The sequence below is a fragment of the Scophthalmus maximus genome, chromosome 2 (assembly GCF_022379125.1).
Source record: "Scophthalmus maximus strain ysfricsl-2021 chromosome 2, ASM2237912v1, whole genome shotgun sequence".
Taxonomy (NCBI): Eukaryota; Metazoa; Chordata; class Actinopteri; order Pleuronectiformes; family Scophthalmidae; genus Scophthalmus; species Scophthalmus maximus.
The window spans coordinates 31229791-31248490 of record NC_061516.1 but is presented as its reverse complement, the minus strand read 5'-3'; the positions used below and the strand labels follow the sequence as shown (position 1 = coordinate 31248490).

The 18700-nt window shown below is 43.2% G+C and overlaps 1 protein-coding gene across 6 annotated transcripts in view; it reads right to left on the bottom strand.

Annotated features, from left to right (window-relative positions):
* Positions 1–18700, bottom strand: part of sbf1 (SET binding factor 1) — a 52293-nt gene that overhangs the window by 26591 nt on the left and 7002 nt on the right. For 2 of the 6 annotated variants that reach the window (XM_035626536.2, XM_035626538.2), the window contains exons 2-6: positions 7627–7712; positions 5909–6046; positions 4415–4543; positions 3558–3668; positions 2451–2528 (exon numbers count right to left, since the gene is read on the bottom strand). In XM_035626536.2, the coding sequence (XP_035482429.1) occupies positions 2451–2528; positions 3558–3668; positions 4415–4543; positions 5909–6046; positions 7627–7712 (542 nt within the window). The remainder of the gene's footprint in view (positions 1–2450; positions 2529–3557; positions 3669–4414; positions 4544–5908; positions 6047–7626; positions 7713–18700) is intronic. The other 4 variants (XM_035626539.2, XM_035626540.2, XM_035626537.2 and 1 more) reach the window with 3 other exon arrangements.

Sequence of the window (18700 nt, the reverse complement as noted above, 5' to 3'; positions counted from 1 at the left end):
GAAATATAAAATGTAATTGTAGTGTGTCTATTACTTTCATTTCGCCAAACTTTTAACCGTTTTATAAAAGCAATAGCTCACGTCATTATATCACAGTTAGGGGGCTTTGTTCGGCCGGACGCAAAACGGATACCACGACCTGTCGTGAGCTATTGCTTAATTATAGAATAGTTGTATAATAAAGGTAAGAAGGAAGAAGAGAAGTGTGCAGACATGATGTTTACCAGTGCAGTCCACTGTAGGTCACATTCACCTGACCGAGGTACAAGCACAATGTTAACCTTTGTCTCATGAGACACTCAAAGTGGAAATGTTCGTCTATCACGAGTTATCAAATGAGCTATGAGAACTCCAACGACCGTGGGTCTGACATCACACTAACTCTAACGCAGAGTTATTTTTTCATTTAGAAACTGAAAACTTCTAACCACGACTCGGCCTATTCTCTGAGAACAGGTAATAAAACTGATTCTGGTCACGGCAGAGTTCCTCACTGCACGCCACCATGAGAAGAACTGAAGAAGTGAACGTGCTGCACGTCCATCGACTCACGGGAAGCAGAAATGACTTCAGGCAAAACAATCAATGGCGTTTTCCCTTCAGTTTTACCGCGTGTGAAGCTCTTGGCGCTGTGACAGGCCCTGACCATAAATTGGGATTGAAATTCCCTCAGTCACATTAATCACTTATAAAGATAACGGCCCCAATCAGTAAAGGAGGGAAAAACAAGAAATCTGACAGTACAACACATGTACCCGCACAAACACAGGTCAGAGGTCAGCGGTCAGAGGTCATTTGCAGATTGTGGGGAATCACTTAACAAGGGAAGTTCCTATAAAACATGTGTTTTGTCACTTTTCTGCATTAGGGACGGTCTTGCTCATCACAAGGTCACAACTACTGCTCTGCTTTTACAATTCAGCAGTTCTCACATCAGGCCAACAGCCTCGAGTTCACTTCACAAAGTCAGATAAAACCAGCTGCTGTAACTGTCACACGCTGACCGGACCTGTTTAAGGACCTCAACAGACTTTGCATATCAATTTACAGCTTCTAATGTTGGAAAAATAGAGGGGGAAGCCGAAGCAATGTGAGTGGTGAACATCGTGCCATCTTGGATAACCAGTTTGGATCCCCGTTAATTTTGTCTGTGTTTTTTAAATTTAGTCTGAGTCCTGAATCAGATGTGTTCGATAAGTTTTAATCACATTTAGTCTTTTTCATCCTGTTATTTTAGTCTGTGGTATAAATCTGTAAATGTATTAAATTAAAATTAAATTTAGTCTTTTTTTGTTGTTGTTGTGACATATTTTAGTCATTAGGTTTTGTTAAACATTTCTGTTAATATTGTGTAACAAAAAAATAAAATAATTTAGGGATCAGTTTGACTGAAACCTAGTCTTCCACAGCACTGGGTTGCTAACGTTAGCCTACATCATTGCATTCATTTTGACATACTGTAGTAACTTTGCACATCAGTTCATGCGATGGGAAATACTACACAAATGAAAATGTGCTTGTAATGATGTATAAAAAATATTCTAACTTAAACAACTATGTAAATCTAACAACACTTTCTACATATAAATAGAGAAATAAGTCTCATGTTGGCCAAGTGGAGCCAAAAGCTGTTTGGTGTGCGACAGTGTTGCCAAGACAATAAGTCTAATGGCTGCAATCATCAAGTGTCCTGTTGCTGGGGTCTGTCAGGAGCTCCGAAGGACCGCGTGTGGTACTCGTTCTGAAGTGGCCTGTGAGCCCGGTGAGTCGGGAGAACAGAACTGTTTGTCCTGGGCTGGACAGGAACAGGGCCTTCGAGCAGCTGTGTGCATTTACTGTATATGGCTGTTTGAGTGAGACAAACTGTGACTGTCGTACATTTTACATTACAGGTCACGTGAAACAAATGATCAACAGTCAAGTCACAATCCACGAGCAAGATGGAGGATGACTGAGGAACAAGCTTTAACGTTGGCCTGTACATAGATGAGTGTTTGTGTGTTCAGATGTGGTGTGTGTGTGTGTGTTAATACTGATCAGATCTCATTCTCTCATTCAGATGCTGTGCTTTCCAGTAGGAAGCCATCTGGTGTCCCATATGGCCACGCAGCAAATACATTATCACCTGCACTGCTTCAGGTGTGTGTGTGTGTGTGTGTGTGTGTGTGTGTGTGTGAGGGAACAAGTTAAGGCGAGATAAGGAAAAAAAACAAAAAAAGAAATGTTCTAAATGATTAACACGATCCTGTTAAAGCCGTTCGATCACAAACACAAAAAGGCAGCCGGTCATAAACAGCTCAGACACCATCTATCACACATGATTTGAAATGAGTGCGAGAAGAAGCACGTTCCTCAAAGGAAAGAAAACAACACTTTGCTGCTTGATTAACAGAATCAGTAACATCAAGCTGATCTGTTGATTGGTGAGGCTTGCAGGACGGGAAAGTTACCTGAAGACAGGCCAGCAGCCAGTCACAGGCCAGCGCCTGAGGAACCTTGTCTAAACTACAAACTGGGGACATCTCTGTCTGTAACACAGAGGAACCAGCGTACAGTAGGGTGCACACACGTGTTACTACATCTGGAAACCACAATTCAACTGATGTCAATTCATAAAAATAAAAAAATCACTTACTGTTTGGGCACCATGAGCATGAATGACAAAACAACCCAAAGACATATAGCTCAACAAAAATATATTTCAAGTGAGTAAATGGTAAGGAGAGAAAAAGAGAGAGAAATGACAAGACAAAAGAATGTCATGAGAAAACGTTGGAGCTGCTGGTGCATGTTCAGGTGAAGAACCGTTCTCAATCTGATGGAGTTTGTTGCTCAGGTCAGTGGAGAGTCTCAGTGTGATGAGTTAGAGGTTTGTGTGTCAGATATAATATGTTACATGAAAGAAATCAAACGTGTCCGTGGCCAATGCTGAATGAAACATGTAAGGATTTACCCTACATCTGTTAAGTGGTGCATATAGTTCACTAAGGAGGACATGTGCTCAACAAAGCTTTGTGCTTTATGTCTCACAGTAAACCCATCGCAATGACAAAACTAAAATAATGGTAGGACGTCTAAACTTGAGTGTGTTTACAGCCGACTTCCCCACAGGGAGAGAGATCTGCTGCAAAACCAACTGTAAAACCTTGTGTTTAAAGTGCTCTATACATTATTCAAATTATGCATGCACAAAGATCTTTTGCACATGCACAATCAAAGTCTTTTTTATATGCATATACATACAAATGAAAAGGAACAAGGTCCAAAACTCTACATCAGTAGCTCATATTTTTTTGGTTACCAAGCTAACAAATGAGCAAGTTTAGCAACGCCAGCGGTCAACGCTGGGTGTGCATGTTGAACAAGGTGCTACTGCTTCGGAGTGACACAAGGCCAAGTGAACCATTAGGAGTGTCCAGCAAAACTGAACTGCACAAAACATGAGTCTGAGGAATTGGTGGCTTGGAGTCACATGATCACTACAGCTCTGGTCTGTGACAGCTAGTTCAGTTTGTACAGGTGTGTGTGAGAAAGAGATGAAGGGTCATTAGTTTTACCTGGGAGCCTCCGGCAATGGGGATGATGCAAGTGAGGAGATTCCCGATGACCGTTTCCAAAGGCGCAGACAGGCCATCAACGTAGATGGTGTAGACTAGACCCAGACAGTTCTGTTCATGTCAGAGGGAAGGACACAACTCCATATTTACTATGGACAATATTACTCAACTGTTATCAAAATAATAAATGGCATACGCATCTGCACAAAATGTAAAGAGCTTAAAGGCAAAATGATGAATACGAATTTCGTCCAATATTGTGATACTGCCGGAAATGCTGGACCTGGCATCGGCGAGTGCCACATCTTTAGAGTAGTTTCACCCCGCTCTAACTGGCAAGCACGGTTTTCAGAGCGGCGAAGAACAAGTGATTTCCGGTAGTGTAGCATTTGCCAGAGCTAGTGAAAGTGTCAGCAATTTGGTAATATTTCATACAGGAAAGTCCCACAAATAAAACGGGGATGTGTACTGTATTGTTGTTTTACACTGTTACTATGAAAGATACAGACTAAAGGTATTTTATTTTTTAACTGCAGCTGCAAATTATTCATTCCTTGATCTCTTTATTTATTTTTACTATTATTTTGTTTTATACTGTTACTGTGCTATTTAAAGCATTAGATGTCTTATTGTTATAAGCTCTGGCTGCACTTGAACAGCTATTCAAAGGACATAATTGTTGTCATAAAAGTTTTTTTTCATTTTGAAATGCTCTGCACGGATCGGTGCTCGGTATCGGCCTGGGTTAGGGTTCACAAAATCCAAGAAAACATGGTATCTGGAACATTTCTGTATTTACTAATGCACACATTCACACAATCAGTGGTGGAGAGTAAAAACCGTCGTGTGCTTCGTACCCTGAAAACCTCGGTGTAGTCCAGTCGGGACACCAGCACCAGACTCTTCGGGGCAAAGACCTTCGCTGATTGGACGACGGACAGCTCGTCATCCGCCTCATCTGCCTCGCTGGCCTCAGTCTTCTGCAGCTGAACACAGAATAGGTCAGGCTACAATCACAGCAGGCCAAGACAAACACATCCAATCAGAAATCTGGTTTCTAGTGGAAAACACGAAATAAATAGGGCTCAGTGAACCATGCATGAACAAAGACAACAGACAATGTTCACAGGGAGGAAGCATTAAAGGAGACATATTATACTCTAATGTTCAGTAAACATTAGTTTCCTGCAGCTCCTCTTTCACAGCCCCTGTCTGTAACGCTGGTCTTTTTAAGGCCCCTCCCTCCCAATGAAGCCCAGTCTGATCTGATTGGCCAGCTGACCCACTCTGTTGTGATTGGTCGCACTTCCAGCCTATGTTGGAAGTTTTGGAGGTTTGTCTGCCACCAGAGGAACACGATTAGAATGAGCTCATTCACTGGTTCACTGCTTGCGCCTGCGTATTGTCACGTCTCCTGGAATTCAAAGGATGGCGGCAACGAAGTAACATCTCAAATATTTTCTTTGATTTTACACTTTCAAAGCATCGTTTACTTTGGATCTTTCAAACCTATCAAAACAAACAATATAATGGTTTTAATAATTAATAAGCACTACAATAATAAAAAAAAATCTACATCTATCTGTCTTGTTTCGCTTTTCTGCCACATTTGAATATCTGCCACTGTCAGAGGACAAAGGGAAAACTTCGGAGCAGAAGGTGAGGATAATGCGCCTATAATATTATATATATATTGCAGTTTGTCTTGATCTAATAAATAAGTGTAAAGAAGAAGTCTCACTGTTGGGGAAAGTGAGAGTGTTTTTCCCGCAGCGAGACGTGAACATCTCTCCCTCCCAACTGATTCAGTGATTCATGCCTCATTCTGCACTTTAGATTTTATTTAAGATTTTATTTAAACTCCGGACTTGAAGGTTGTTTTCATTTAAGACCACCGGGCAAAAGTTCTCTCTCTGCTTCATGTGTTCTGGCAAGCAACATTATATTTGTCTCTTTTTTTTTCTGATCCGAAAAATTATCCGAACCGTGAGTTTTGTGATCCGCTGCACCCCTAATGTCTTTACCGAGGACTTTGGGCATTTAAACTTTGTAGACCTTTTACCTACAGAAAAAAAAACTATATAACACACTAGCGGAAAGGGGAAAACTAAAGAAAAAGCATAATATGTCTCCTTTAAAAAATAAAGCACTGAGTGGACACTAATCACACAAAATTAGCATCTTGATCGGCACCATTTTTTGAAAATGTGTAACGCTTCCATTTATTTAGTAATGGGCAAGTATGACAGAAAGTGTTTCTGGGCCCTGTGATGTGACAGAAGTGACAGGAAACGGGTGAGGATGCAGCAACAACTGAACCGGGAAGGACAGGGCACAGACGTCTGCCTCACCTGCGGGTTGTCCAGGCCCTCCCAGAAGGTGAAGCACGCACAGTAGTGACGCTCAGAGTTGATGTCAGTCAGAACCGCTACAAAGAAGGAGGCCGGCTGCCGCTCAGGAACCAGCTGCCAACCACTGGGCTGACAGAACTGGAGGGGAGGAAAGAGGAGGGGCAGAGGGAAAACAGGGACAAGGGTTGGAATCAGATGGAGAAAAAAACAGACATAGAAAGATTAGTCCACATACCAACCTGGCAACCTTTGTCACATGTTCTCACAGCACCTCTGGGTGACTCATCCAGGGCCAGGCTGCCATTCACGCAACAAAACAGGTTGTGAAAACTTTCCGTCTGCTGACTGAACGGTGCCAATAGAAAAGGGTTTGTTATCACATTGTAGTTGGTTTAAAGAAGTTATAGTGTGTACCTTTCAAATATTGACTCTTTAATGGATCAAATCTGTCAGTGGTGAAAAAGTCGCGCAAACAAGAGAAAGTCGATATTGGCAGTTTATTGTTGTTATTATTTATTTTGTTGTCCTTATTTATTAGGCTGCATCCCAAACCTTTATCTCGCCAAGATCTCGCTGTAAACATGTTACACATGCCATTTACTGGCTTTCTTTTATCCTCATGAGTCAACTCACAAGATCAAAACCATTCATGAAGTCATTTTGAATTTCCCTACTCATCAGGCCTGACAACTGACCAGCATCAACGACTTGATGACCTAAAAAAAATTCAGATACCCAGACCCAGAACTCGTCTGACGCCACTGCACTTCTTTTCTAAAAATGCCTTATGTGTGAATCTGTGTGAATCTGTGTGAATCTGTGTGAATCTGTGCTGGGTGATATGTGTCAGATAACTCAGGGTGCAACTAACAATGACTTTCCTTATTGAATGATCTTCACTAAGTTTATCAATTAATCATCCATCACAACTGCCAGAGCACAAAGTGACACACTAAAACATGTACTAACGTATAAAACTAAGAAAATCAGCAAATCTGAGCGTTAAAAACTACTCAACATGTTTAATGTTCATTATTTTGCTGATTCCATTTCTTTCGAGGGGTACATCGACCAGCTGATTCCAAAGCTAAATACCGATCCTGCCATTTTTTTTGTTTTTTAAGTTGAATCAGATACAGTAGCTCCTCAAGTTCTGTTAAAATGCCATAACATATATCTGGTAATATGAAATTTCAAAACAACCTCCCATTAATATCTGTAGAACAAGTCTAAATCTACTTTTAGAAGAAATATTTGGGGTAAAAAAAAATTATGACGTTTTATTCCATGAAATTGAGAAAAATTAATATTGTGTTTCCCAAATCCCAAGATGATGTTTTGTTTTTTACACACACCAAATATATTTAGTTCACGGTCATAGAGAAATTAGAAAATATTCACATTTCAGAAGCTGAAATCAAAGAATTTTTTCCCCCCATAAAAACTACTTGAACCGATTAATCGATTATCAAAACAGTTGGCGATTCATTTAGTAATCGATTACTAATCGATTAACTGTTGCAGATCTAGTACCATATGCTATTTAGCTCGTAGTTATTAGTTGCTGTGGTTCCAAGTGTTAGAAAGAAATGGATAACTGCCACTCGCTCAGAATATGATGGATGCATCTCGGTATGAATCTTGTGATGGTGACCACGGCGCTGCAGCACTCACAGGATTAAATGTTGTTCCAGCCACTGAGCTGCGTGTTGACTTACCAGCTCTACGCCTTGTGGGAAGGGGCTGTCCTCCCAGTCTTTCTCAGGAAACCGCTGGAGAATGCGACCTTGACCTTCGCCCTCCACTGCAGAGACACAGAGAGGGACACATGCAGTTCATTCCTTGTTCATCGGGATTGTTTGTTGGTTTCATTCTACTAATAAGCTCCGCTCTTCTTCTTATGTTGGTACATAAATAAACTCTCGACTCCAAATAATCACGCTGAAAGAACATGCATGTCACCACTCCAAACATAACTCTGCTGATCTGCTCCTTTATCAGCTTGGTGACCTCATGTCATTGTCATGTCATGCTACATGCAGGGAGACGAACCCGTCAACTCTGATCTGATGGTGGGAACACAGACAGTTTGGTGATCCAAACAACTTCATCTTTTTATAACTAAAATAAAATTAGTACATTTTAAAATGCTAAGCCTAACTGATCAACTACTACTTTGGTTACCGAAGTCACAACTATCACTTAGCTCAATGAGTTAATAATGGGTCTAATATGACCAGTTCTAGCCCGTGTTTTGAAACGTGATGGTGAAACCTTCATCCAGCCGCTACGTGGGATCTTGAGGTAATTATAGTCAAACACGTAACCAGCTATAAATGATTAACTTCTGAGTGAGATTGACAGCTACAAACAAACTGTCAGAGAGCAGACTGGCCACATGACGCTGGCTACAGTGAGTCACATGATTACACTCCTCCCAAGACTTGGGAAGGTAGATCTCACTGATGAGGAAAGAAAACAAGAATCATTAAGAATCATTATCAATCTATTAGTTACAACAGACTTTTAACACAAGTAAGTCTTTTAAATGATTCTGTGTCTGTCCGTCCAACAGTGGTGGTTTGTGTTAAAACGCCCGTTAATGAGGCCATGTTCAGGGCCCGGCTCATCACCGCAGCACAAAGACACGACAAAGGCGACTTATGTAACCAGCACAAGAGCGGCAGGTTGCTTAACGGCAGCAGAGAACACACATCATCCTCCCAACACATGACGTGAATGTACAAGAACAAGACCAAACATTTTCCTATGCTAAATAAAGGAGAAGCCTAAATGTTTTGTTCTAAATTTTGCCTCAGAGAAAACAACAGAGCTTGTGTGTCTGCACCAAGGAAACTAAAGAGACACAAAGACAAACAGAGAGGAGGGCAGCACCCGAGACACACTGGGAAACACACACGCTGTCTCGCCGCTCTGGAGTCAAGAGCTGCTTCTTCTTTCACTTTCCAGATGATTGAGCCCGACTGCTGAGCCTTCACCTGCTCTACAGAGGGTCAGAGGTGAAATCTATTCAAATAATGAAGTGAATTAAATGCACATTCTGACATCGCATGGTCAAAATGTTCAGTGGCACATATGCTTGTGGTTAAACAGTAGTTTAGTAGACAGACATGGTGTCTGTTTGTGAGACGATACACATCACACACACCACAGCGGAGTGTGTGTCTGTTGTTGTATCATTGATCACGTGTCATGTTTATCAAGTGATAAAGTGACATTGACATTGAAAAAAGAAACCATATTTACACAAAAGAGCTGTAAAGGCACGTAATCATTAACTGAAGAAGAGATGAGAGACCATCGGTCAGCTGCTGAAATGGACTGTGTTTTTATTTACTTTGTTATTATGACACTTAAGAACGTGACTTAGGCAAACCCCCCCCCCACCACCACTGTATGTACACTGTGATTCATCTGAGTAAAGTGGAGCTGACGCATGCTGGGACTTGATGTCACCTCCCAACAATCTCCTCTGGGACTGATTTGAAACAGTAGAGAACGTGTCACCTGGTACAGCCTTCTGTTATGTAGGTGTGTCAGGCAGGCGCGCGCACACACACACACACACACACACACACACACACACACACACACACACACACACACACACACACACACACACACACACACACACACACACACACACACACACACACACACACACACACACACACACACACACACACACACACACACACACACACACACACACACACAATGCGACAGTGCAGATCCAGGCTTGTGTAGATACAATATCAGCCAATAGTGGAGCAGACTGGAGATTATTCAGCAAGTTAAAGCAGGACATCCTGCAGCTGAGGGAGGAGTGTATGAATGAGCCAGAGAAGTCTGTTGGGAGTGACACGCAGGCCGCTGGCCCCACACACACACACACACACACACACACACACACACACACACACACACACACACACACACACACACACACACACACACACACACACACACACACACACACACACACACACACACACACACACACACACACACACACACACACACACACACACACACACACACACACACACACACACACACACTCTTGTTGCACACTTTTCCCCTTGAAAGCCTTCTCCTCCACTTCCAGGCGCTGCTCGCTCTGGGAGAGGATTGCTGCTGCTGCTGCATGCAAACGTGTCTCCTTATCACAAGAGGCTAATTTCACTCTAACCCAAAGCTGTCAACAATCATGTGCACATGTACAAAAATACAGAAGCTTCGATGGCCCGTAAACAAGACTTAAAGTTTTCGACTGACTTCACCAAAGCAGCGATAACCCAGAGAAATGAGAAGGCGTGGAGGAGCGTGCTTGTCGCTGTGCCAGGGTACAAACAAGTTACAACCGCTGAACGTCGCATAACTTTCTGAATATTTTTGTTGCACCGAAGAAAACTAAAGACAAAGATATTTTATTTTAATTAAGGAATAATTTTTGATATTTAAAGTCAGCTTAAAAATACAATGTAAACCAGCAGTTTTCTATTGATTGAATAATTTTGCCCGTTTGTCTGACGATGATCAAACTATGACGAAGAGACAAGTGATTTCAGACTGTTTCTCAGTGTATGGCTCATGTTTCACATAAAACATAATTAAATTAAATTAAATTTTTGTAATTAGATATCGCCACAGTCTCCTCGTGTTGTTCCGAGCTGCAGTGATAGAATCCGAAATTAAAACCCTGTCAGGGAATCCAATCATCTTTATTGAATTCAAATGAAGCTCTGATATTAATGAGTCTATGTATTTATTTAGTCTGATGTGGACACATGAAAAGTTCATCTATAAAAACATCTGTGGCTCTTTGTTACATGTCACTCATCTCTTTTGTCCCAGTCAGGATCCAATAGATTTTTGTTCAAAATTCAAGATTTATTTAAAGAAGAACTAACCTGTGACCAAACACTGACATGGATGTGCCGTACTCAGGTAAAGCAACTCCTCCTGACATGTGTTTTATCACTCAAACTAAACTCTTCTGCACATGTAGACTATAGATGCATCGTGCTGTACTAAGTTAGCATTTGCCAAGGTAAATGAATCCTTGGTCTAGTTTCAGAGACAGAATAGGTCTTAACTGTTCAAACTGTAATACACAAAAGTGTGATGCCTCAGTTAAAAGTTGACATGAACTAGATCAACAACTTCCACAATGGATGCCCCAGGGCACAGACTTGGTACCTCATGCCTCTCTAAGGACGAAGAGGACCTGAAAGACACAAAAGTGTTGCCCGCTTGTTGAAAAGGAATCCCAGGATGAATTCTGAGGGGGCCTACTTATCCAGTATTTATAATCCAGAAACTCAATCAATTCTTGACTTTGTGAGTAGAATTGGGAGACTCAGGGTCAGTTATCCAGCCCTGAGGCATTCACAGCCTTTCTAAACCACAAGGCTGCAGAAGAACAAACAGAAACCTTCGAACCCATCAGTAACATCTCAACGTCACCTTCGTGCAAGAGGACGGGCACGACTTCCAGCATTCAGTAGCAACCATGAACGTTCAGCAGTGATCCAGGCTCATCCTGTTTGTTCCTTTTGGTGCACATGCAAACAAACACGACCGGATTTGAAAGTGAGATCTACATGAGACCTCAGCTATTCAGAAAAGGGCCGTCGTGCTCTGGGGGATTGATCTCCGGAGCTGGAATGCATCTGTGGCCGTCCAGATTGCTTGGATCAAACCACCACCCGTTATTAAATGTGATTTTTTTCCCAGCTCCTGCAGAAATACTGCTGCGTGTCACAGGATTGATCCGCCGTCTGTTGGCGGAGCAGTGAACTCCCATTCACAGCAGGCTCACATTTAACTGAATAAACACGTTTCACTCTGGTGAGTGTCTGCAACCACACGACCTGGAGCTCCCAGCTGATCTCACCAGGGAGGGGTGTGCTGCACCCAGATCTACTGTGACACTAGATCGGACCCGTTTGAAATAGAGAAAAACTATTATTATAAAAATCTAAATGGAGCGGTCGTCAGAAATAAATCAATGAAGGAAAAACATGATTGTTTAGAAAAAAAATTATATTGCCTGATATAGAACTAGAAGATTTCTATTTAATTCCCAAAGCTGAGTATCAATAATGAGCCTGAAAATATGACTGTTTTTAATTATCCATGATAAAACCTGAAGTATGAAATAAAATATGGGGGATCGACCGATACAGATTTTTTAGGGCCGAAGCCGATTTTTTTTTCATCAGCCTTAGCCGATGACCGATACGGACTGCCGATTTTCTTGAGCCGATATTTGGAGCCGATACTACTTTTGCTCCCTCAATTTAATAGTTAAATAGAATTACATTCGGCGGGTTGACTCGTCTGATCTGAGGTCTTAGTCAAAGTGGGGTTATGGCCAAGGCCATGGCTCGCCTCCCTGGGTCGAGGGAGACGAGGCTCACGTCGCTCTGGAGCATCTCGGGAGTTCCCACCGCACCGGGACTCGTCCGCCCGCCAACGGGATCCCCTGCGCAAAGCCTGCGGCAGCCGCGCCCGACTCTGTGCAGTCCCAGCCTGCCGAAGCAGAGAGGGGAAAGGCGGGGAAGAGAATTAGGGTACGGGGGGAGAAGAGCCAGCCGACGAGCAGAGAGAGCGCGAGGACGTGGAGGATGCGTAAAACAGCAACCACGAGCCTCGCGCCCGTCCGTCGGCGGCTGCCCCCCCCCAAAGATTAAAAAGTCAATTTCCACGAGGCAAAGGGTTTGGAGGAAAAGGAGAAAGACACAAACCCACCGGGCGCTCCGTCCACCGCGACCCTCGACTAAGCCGGCCGGAGCCAGCGAGAAGTCGTCGGAGGAGCGGCGGGGTGGGAGACATTGAACCCCCCTCCCGCTCTCCGGAGGAGAAGGAGAGTTGGTACCTGGCGGGCGTGCAGCGCGGCAGCCTAGGGCAGAGGCACCGCGACGGCGCTGGGTAAATGGAGAGAGCGGGGCCGGGCCCGATAGGCGACCGGATCTGCCCTCCCAAAAAAAACTATCGCCGAACGTAGCAGCCGCGCATCGGCCGATGCCGATACACGTAAAAAACGCAAACATCGACCGATAAATCGGTCGAACACTATTTTGAATGTTGTAAATAAAGGGACAGTTCTATATCACACATTGTGTGAATAGAGGAACAACATCCATCAGTCATGGGGGGAAAGACAAAGGTGGCGCTGAGTGAAGCTGCATTAGGTGAACAACTAATGTATGGCTGATGGTAACGCTATGAAATATTTACTTCACACAAATAACTGCAACTTCCCCACACATAGTCGCAGAATCTTTTATTTTGTACTCATTAAATATTATCTTAAATTGTGTCAATAGAGGAAAAGCAGGGTAAGAATGTCACTGTACAGTAAAACACCTGATGACAATACAAGACTCCTGACTCAAGACTTACTTCCAGATGTCAAATGTTTCCTGCAAGTTGGAATTTGGAAGTTGTGCCATTTCTACTCATATTCTATTCAACGAGCCAAATACCTCAAGTTCGATTTACTCTCCCACTGTAGTGAGGTCGCGTAACAAATCCTCATGAACACATCCATTCACTTGGACCAATTTATGTCAAGCAATTACCTTTTCACCACAATCACACAGCCCAGGGTCATTCAGAAAAGTGTGTGTGTGTGTGTGTGTGTGTGTGTGTGTGTGTGTGTGTGTGTGTGTGTGAGCTGCTCATGATGTAAGACAGCGGCCGACTCTGAGTCAGCGGTGTGAGAGGAATGTAAACCGAGCAGAGTGGACTCTCGGGGCCGGACCTGCTGGTCGGTGCCCGGGCCCTAATCAGTGATTGGAGGGATATCTATTTTCCTCCTGTGGCAGATATTGAGGATTATCTCTACAACTACAGAGTTACATATTACATGAAGCAGTATGTGAACTTTCTGCCCTGTCTCTTGTTGGCAACTGACTGCCTCTGCATCCTCTTCCTGAAGGAGATGATTTCCTCCCTCAGTAGACGTCGTTGAATGTCAAACTGTCAGCTGACATGCCTACAGCAGCTTCAGTCAACGTTTGGTCTGCTTCACTGTGTCAACTTCTTTGCATTGCAGATTTGATTCTAAATGGATAAACGTACAAATGAATCTACACTTAAGACATAATGACGAAGTTTAAACTTGTTTTAGAAAAGTGTGACTTTTATAAAATACGAAACTGGAATAATATATTTAGATCCTTCGCTAAGTGATTTCAAATTGTGGTCAGAAGCCTCCGGTTTGCTTTGCTGATCGTGACGATGTGTTGAAGTCCACCCATGGCAAACTGAACTGACAGCATACACTCACTGAGCACCTAATCCTGAGGAGTTCTTCACTTTGCCTCAATTCTTCACTGCATGGATGAAACTTTCCTCTAAGACACTGCATCACATCATGTCTGCAGATTCATCAGCTGCACATTAATGCTGCCAATCTCCTGTTCTACCACGTCCCAAAGGTTTTCTTTACAGCTGGAGACTGTGGAGAACTCACGTGTCTCATGTTCATGAAACTAGTGTGAGACCTTTGCTTTGTGACACGGAGCATCACCCTGCTGGAAGTAGCCATTAGAAGATGGTGAACTGTGAACATGGTCAGTAACAACACTCTCCACACCTTCATCATCAGCATCATCATCCCACCACCAGCAGCAGCAGCCTGGTCTGTTGACACAAGGCAGGTTGGTTCCATGGATTCATGCTCTTGACTCCAGACTCTGACTCTACAATCTGAAGCCTCAGCAGAAATCCACATTCATTAATCTTCATCTGTCCAGTGTTGGTGGGTCTGTGTCCACTGCAGCCACAGATGTGGTCGATTATTAGCCCAGCTGCTGCTGTTAACTTGAATCTGCTAATAGAAGATAATAAATTCACCTTTCTACTGAAACAAAAGGTAATTTGCATGTATTCTGCAAACTGGTTACCGAGTCCTAACTTGGACTGTTGGCAAAACAAGAAACCAAAATATGTGAAAGCTAAAGAATGGTTTTGTTATGTTCTGGTTGTTTTAAAAGGCTGCTGCGCTGCACACGATGATCATTTGGAAATAGTTGCAGGTTTCTTTGTTTGAAAATGTATCTCGACCAACACGACAGATACAAGCAGATCCTCACACCACAGCCACCCAGGACAACGTATCCACTGGAGATGGAAACGAGAGCGAGAGAGTTCTGAGGAGCACGAGATGTGTGTCATACGTCGAGGTTATGTGACTGTGTGTGGCTGCCGATGACTCCTCGCACAGATGACGAGTGGCAGTGGTAGTCTGACACCAACTGGTCATGTGACCACTGCATGATGGCGATCAGAGTTGAAATGAGTGTGTAGCTCTGTGTGAGTGTGTGTGTGTGTATGTATGTGTGAGTGTGTGTGTGTGAGTGTGAGTGTGAGTGTGTGTGTGTGTGTGTGAGTGTGAGTGTGAGTGTGTGTGCGTGCGTGCGTGCGTGCATGCTTGCTTGCTTGCTTGCTTCTCGTTCGCGGGCTTCCAAACCACAGTGATACGACATCAGGCAGTTTCCATGGCGACTGCAGTAGTCAGGACAACAGAGTTCTCAGCTCAGTGTTTCCGGTGCAGATTTGCCTACAGAAAGAGGTATAAAGTCTGATGTGAAGCGAGCTCACTCCTCCATCATCAGAGCTCCGACTGACGAACCATTACTATGTTTCTACTTATCAAAATCTAGAACCTTCCGACTGCAACTTAATGTGCCATACAACACTACAATTTAATGCTGCAGCTATTATCACATCATTCATTTGACGATCAACAACATGGAGGCACCGAAGGTTACATGTGGTCAGAGTGTACAGAAGCAGCCAATCACTTCACGACTTTTCACAACAACACTATCTGACACTCAGAGCGCAACAGTATCACGAGCCGACATGAAGTTTGCGGGTGTAGTAAGGGTATCTTTGGTAACAGTGAGCTCCACCAATTAGAGACGTCAATGTCACTCTTCAGGATTGTGGGTTGTGTAGTATTCCTTGATGACATTGTGAATAAAACATGTTTTTCTTAAAACCAGGTTGATTTCATACGGACTGCTACAGGTTCATGGTCCATCGTTTCACAACCTCAGAGCTCGACAGGTGAGTCGACCTCGGGTAGTTGCCACATTATGACTAATAGTCCAGTGTTTCCCCTACCATTGAATTGAAGGGGCGTCCCGCCCCCCACTGAAAAGTTTAATTCATTTTAAATTTTCTTTTATTGGGGGGGGGGGGGGGGGGGGGGGGGTTACTTATAATGCTAAGCAGAAGTCATATAAGGTCACTTTCTTTATACCCCTTATTCTTCATTCCTGTATAAAAGATTGTGGATGAATCTTAACGTGATTTGTGAAACCTAACCCTAACGAGCCCTAACCCCCCCCCCCCCCCCAAAAAAAAACTATTAAACCTAGGGGAAACACTGTAATCAAAATGTCAAGAGGAGAATATGAACATGGGATTTCACTTCTGGAACCTCACTGTTGCGCTCTATAGAGACGACACAAAGTGATGACATCATTTCACTTCGGCTCTACACCACACCCCAACAGCACTCTCTCTGCTGTCCACCCCGCTGGCTGCTACACACTCATTCATCTACACATGAGAACACAGGCACTCACTTGTGCACCGACTGACACGCACGCACGCACACACACACAGGACAGTCCTGTTGAGTGAAGTGTGTGAGTCACTGTCTGATTAAAAGCAGCTACAGACAGAGACCGTCACTGGGTCTGTCACCGCACTAGTCCACACAGCAGCGCAGCACGTCTGCAGTTGACACTTGACATTTGGAGCTGCATGAATTTGTTGTTCGATGACGACAAAGGTGGTAAATCCTGCAAAATCCTATTCAAAACTGAAGAAATGTCATCACCATGGAGACAACATGGGGCATTTTCTAATGGCAAAAGCTCTTCAGCAGACTCACATCCTTCCTGCAGACCTGATGCCCCCCCCCACAACAAAACAACGACAGGCTTTTCAGGAGAGGAAATGGCCTCAGAGAGGAGCACAATAACAACACTGATTATTATTTCAGTTTTGAGGAGAAGGTTCTGATTTAGCCTCAGTAGCTTCTCTGCCTCAGTGTGAGCCTCCACACAGACTGGACCACGGGTCATCTACAGTCCAGCCACTTCTGAGTCAAGTGCATCAAGGACTCAAGTAGAGCTGTAACAGTTACTACTAAATTAATCACCAACTATTTTGATAATGGATTAATCGGTTCAAGTAGTTTTTATGGGGGAAAAAGTCAAAATTCTCTGATTTCAGCTTCTTAGATATGAATATCTTCTGGTTTCTTTGCTCTTATGTGACAGTAAACTGAATATCTTGTGTACGTGGACAAAACAAAACTTCATGTTGAGGTTGGAGAAAACACGATCAACATTTTTTCACCATTTTATGAACCAAACATCTAATCGACTAATCGAGAAAATAATCGTTTGTTTGCAGCACTAGATTCAACTTCCACTGAACACAGACCTCGCTTTCTTAAGTCATTCAGATCATATCATGTCATAAACAGTGTCTCCGTAAATCAGCTTGAACAATTTCATTTCCGAGCCCACTGGAAGTGAAACTGAGGAATAAGTGCCTTTGAACTATAATTGTGCCAAAGAAATATAACGAATTGAATCACAATCACTGGCCTGCAATAACATTTCCTAAAGTAATAAGTCTAACCAACCAAAATCATTTCAATGTTTTTTGTTGACCTATGTCATTACAAAAAAGCACAAGGCCAGAAAGAAAAACAAGGACATTTCGTGTTAAAATCCACTCATTTCAACAAAATCCATCTGTCAGTGAATTCACTTGTGGCAGCAAAGTACATTCTTGGATCGAGTAAACTTAGACACGGATTCACAACAACGATCGAGAGTAAGCTGTTTTGACCGGGAACGAGGAGTCTGGGATCCAAAATGGTGCCGTCCATCTTCCAACCTTCAGTTTGATCTCAAACACACACCTGCAAAGTTTGGTGACTGCATCTTGCACCATTACCACAAAAAAATCTGTCCACAGACAAATAAACACAAGTACTCAAACCTCCTTTGTGGAGGTTCCCACTACTGTAGGTGTCTCCAGTCCAGACACATGTACACGCTGTCACAGCTGATAACCTGCGGTATCACAGGCAACCGGTCAGGTGGCTGCTTGTGACTGTGATGATCATTGTTTTGCATTGATTTTGAACAATTATCAGAGTGTAGCAAGAAGAAACGCAGCAGCACATTCCAATGTCATCACATCACACAGCGTCAGTGTCAGCGTGAGGCAGCTGACATCCTCAGCTCACTGGTGTTAAAGGGAAAGTCATGTCTTTGCAGCCTACCAAGAAGAGATAAGTCAGTGCCCAGGCCCCCAGCCCCGCAGCAGCCACAGTGACCGACAGTCCGAACTAACCAGCAGCTCTGCACAGGTCACGCCTCCCTTCTGTCTCTATCGACAGACAAATGTCTCATAGAAACCACAGCGAATCCTGAGAATAATGCTTTTCAAAAAATTGTATTTAACGTGGTCAGATGATGTTTTCACCTCTCTGTGTCATAATCAATTCCATCAAAATTTTAAGCCAATTTTAAGCAAACTTTTGAAAGTTTGCAAAAAGGAAAATGCAAATTAGATGCATTTCCATCAACTGCTTCAGGGGGGAATAAATAATAATAATATTTTTGTCAGAAGATATAGGTGTAGGCCACGTAGGCCCAACATGGCATTAAGAGAACAGGTTGCAAACAAAACAACAGTTGCCTTGGCAACATGCCCATACAA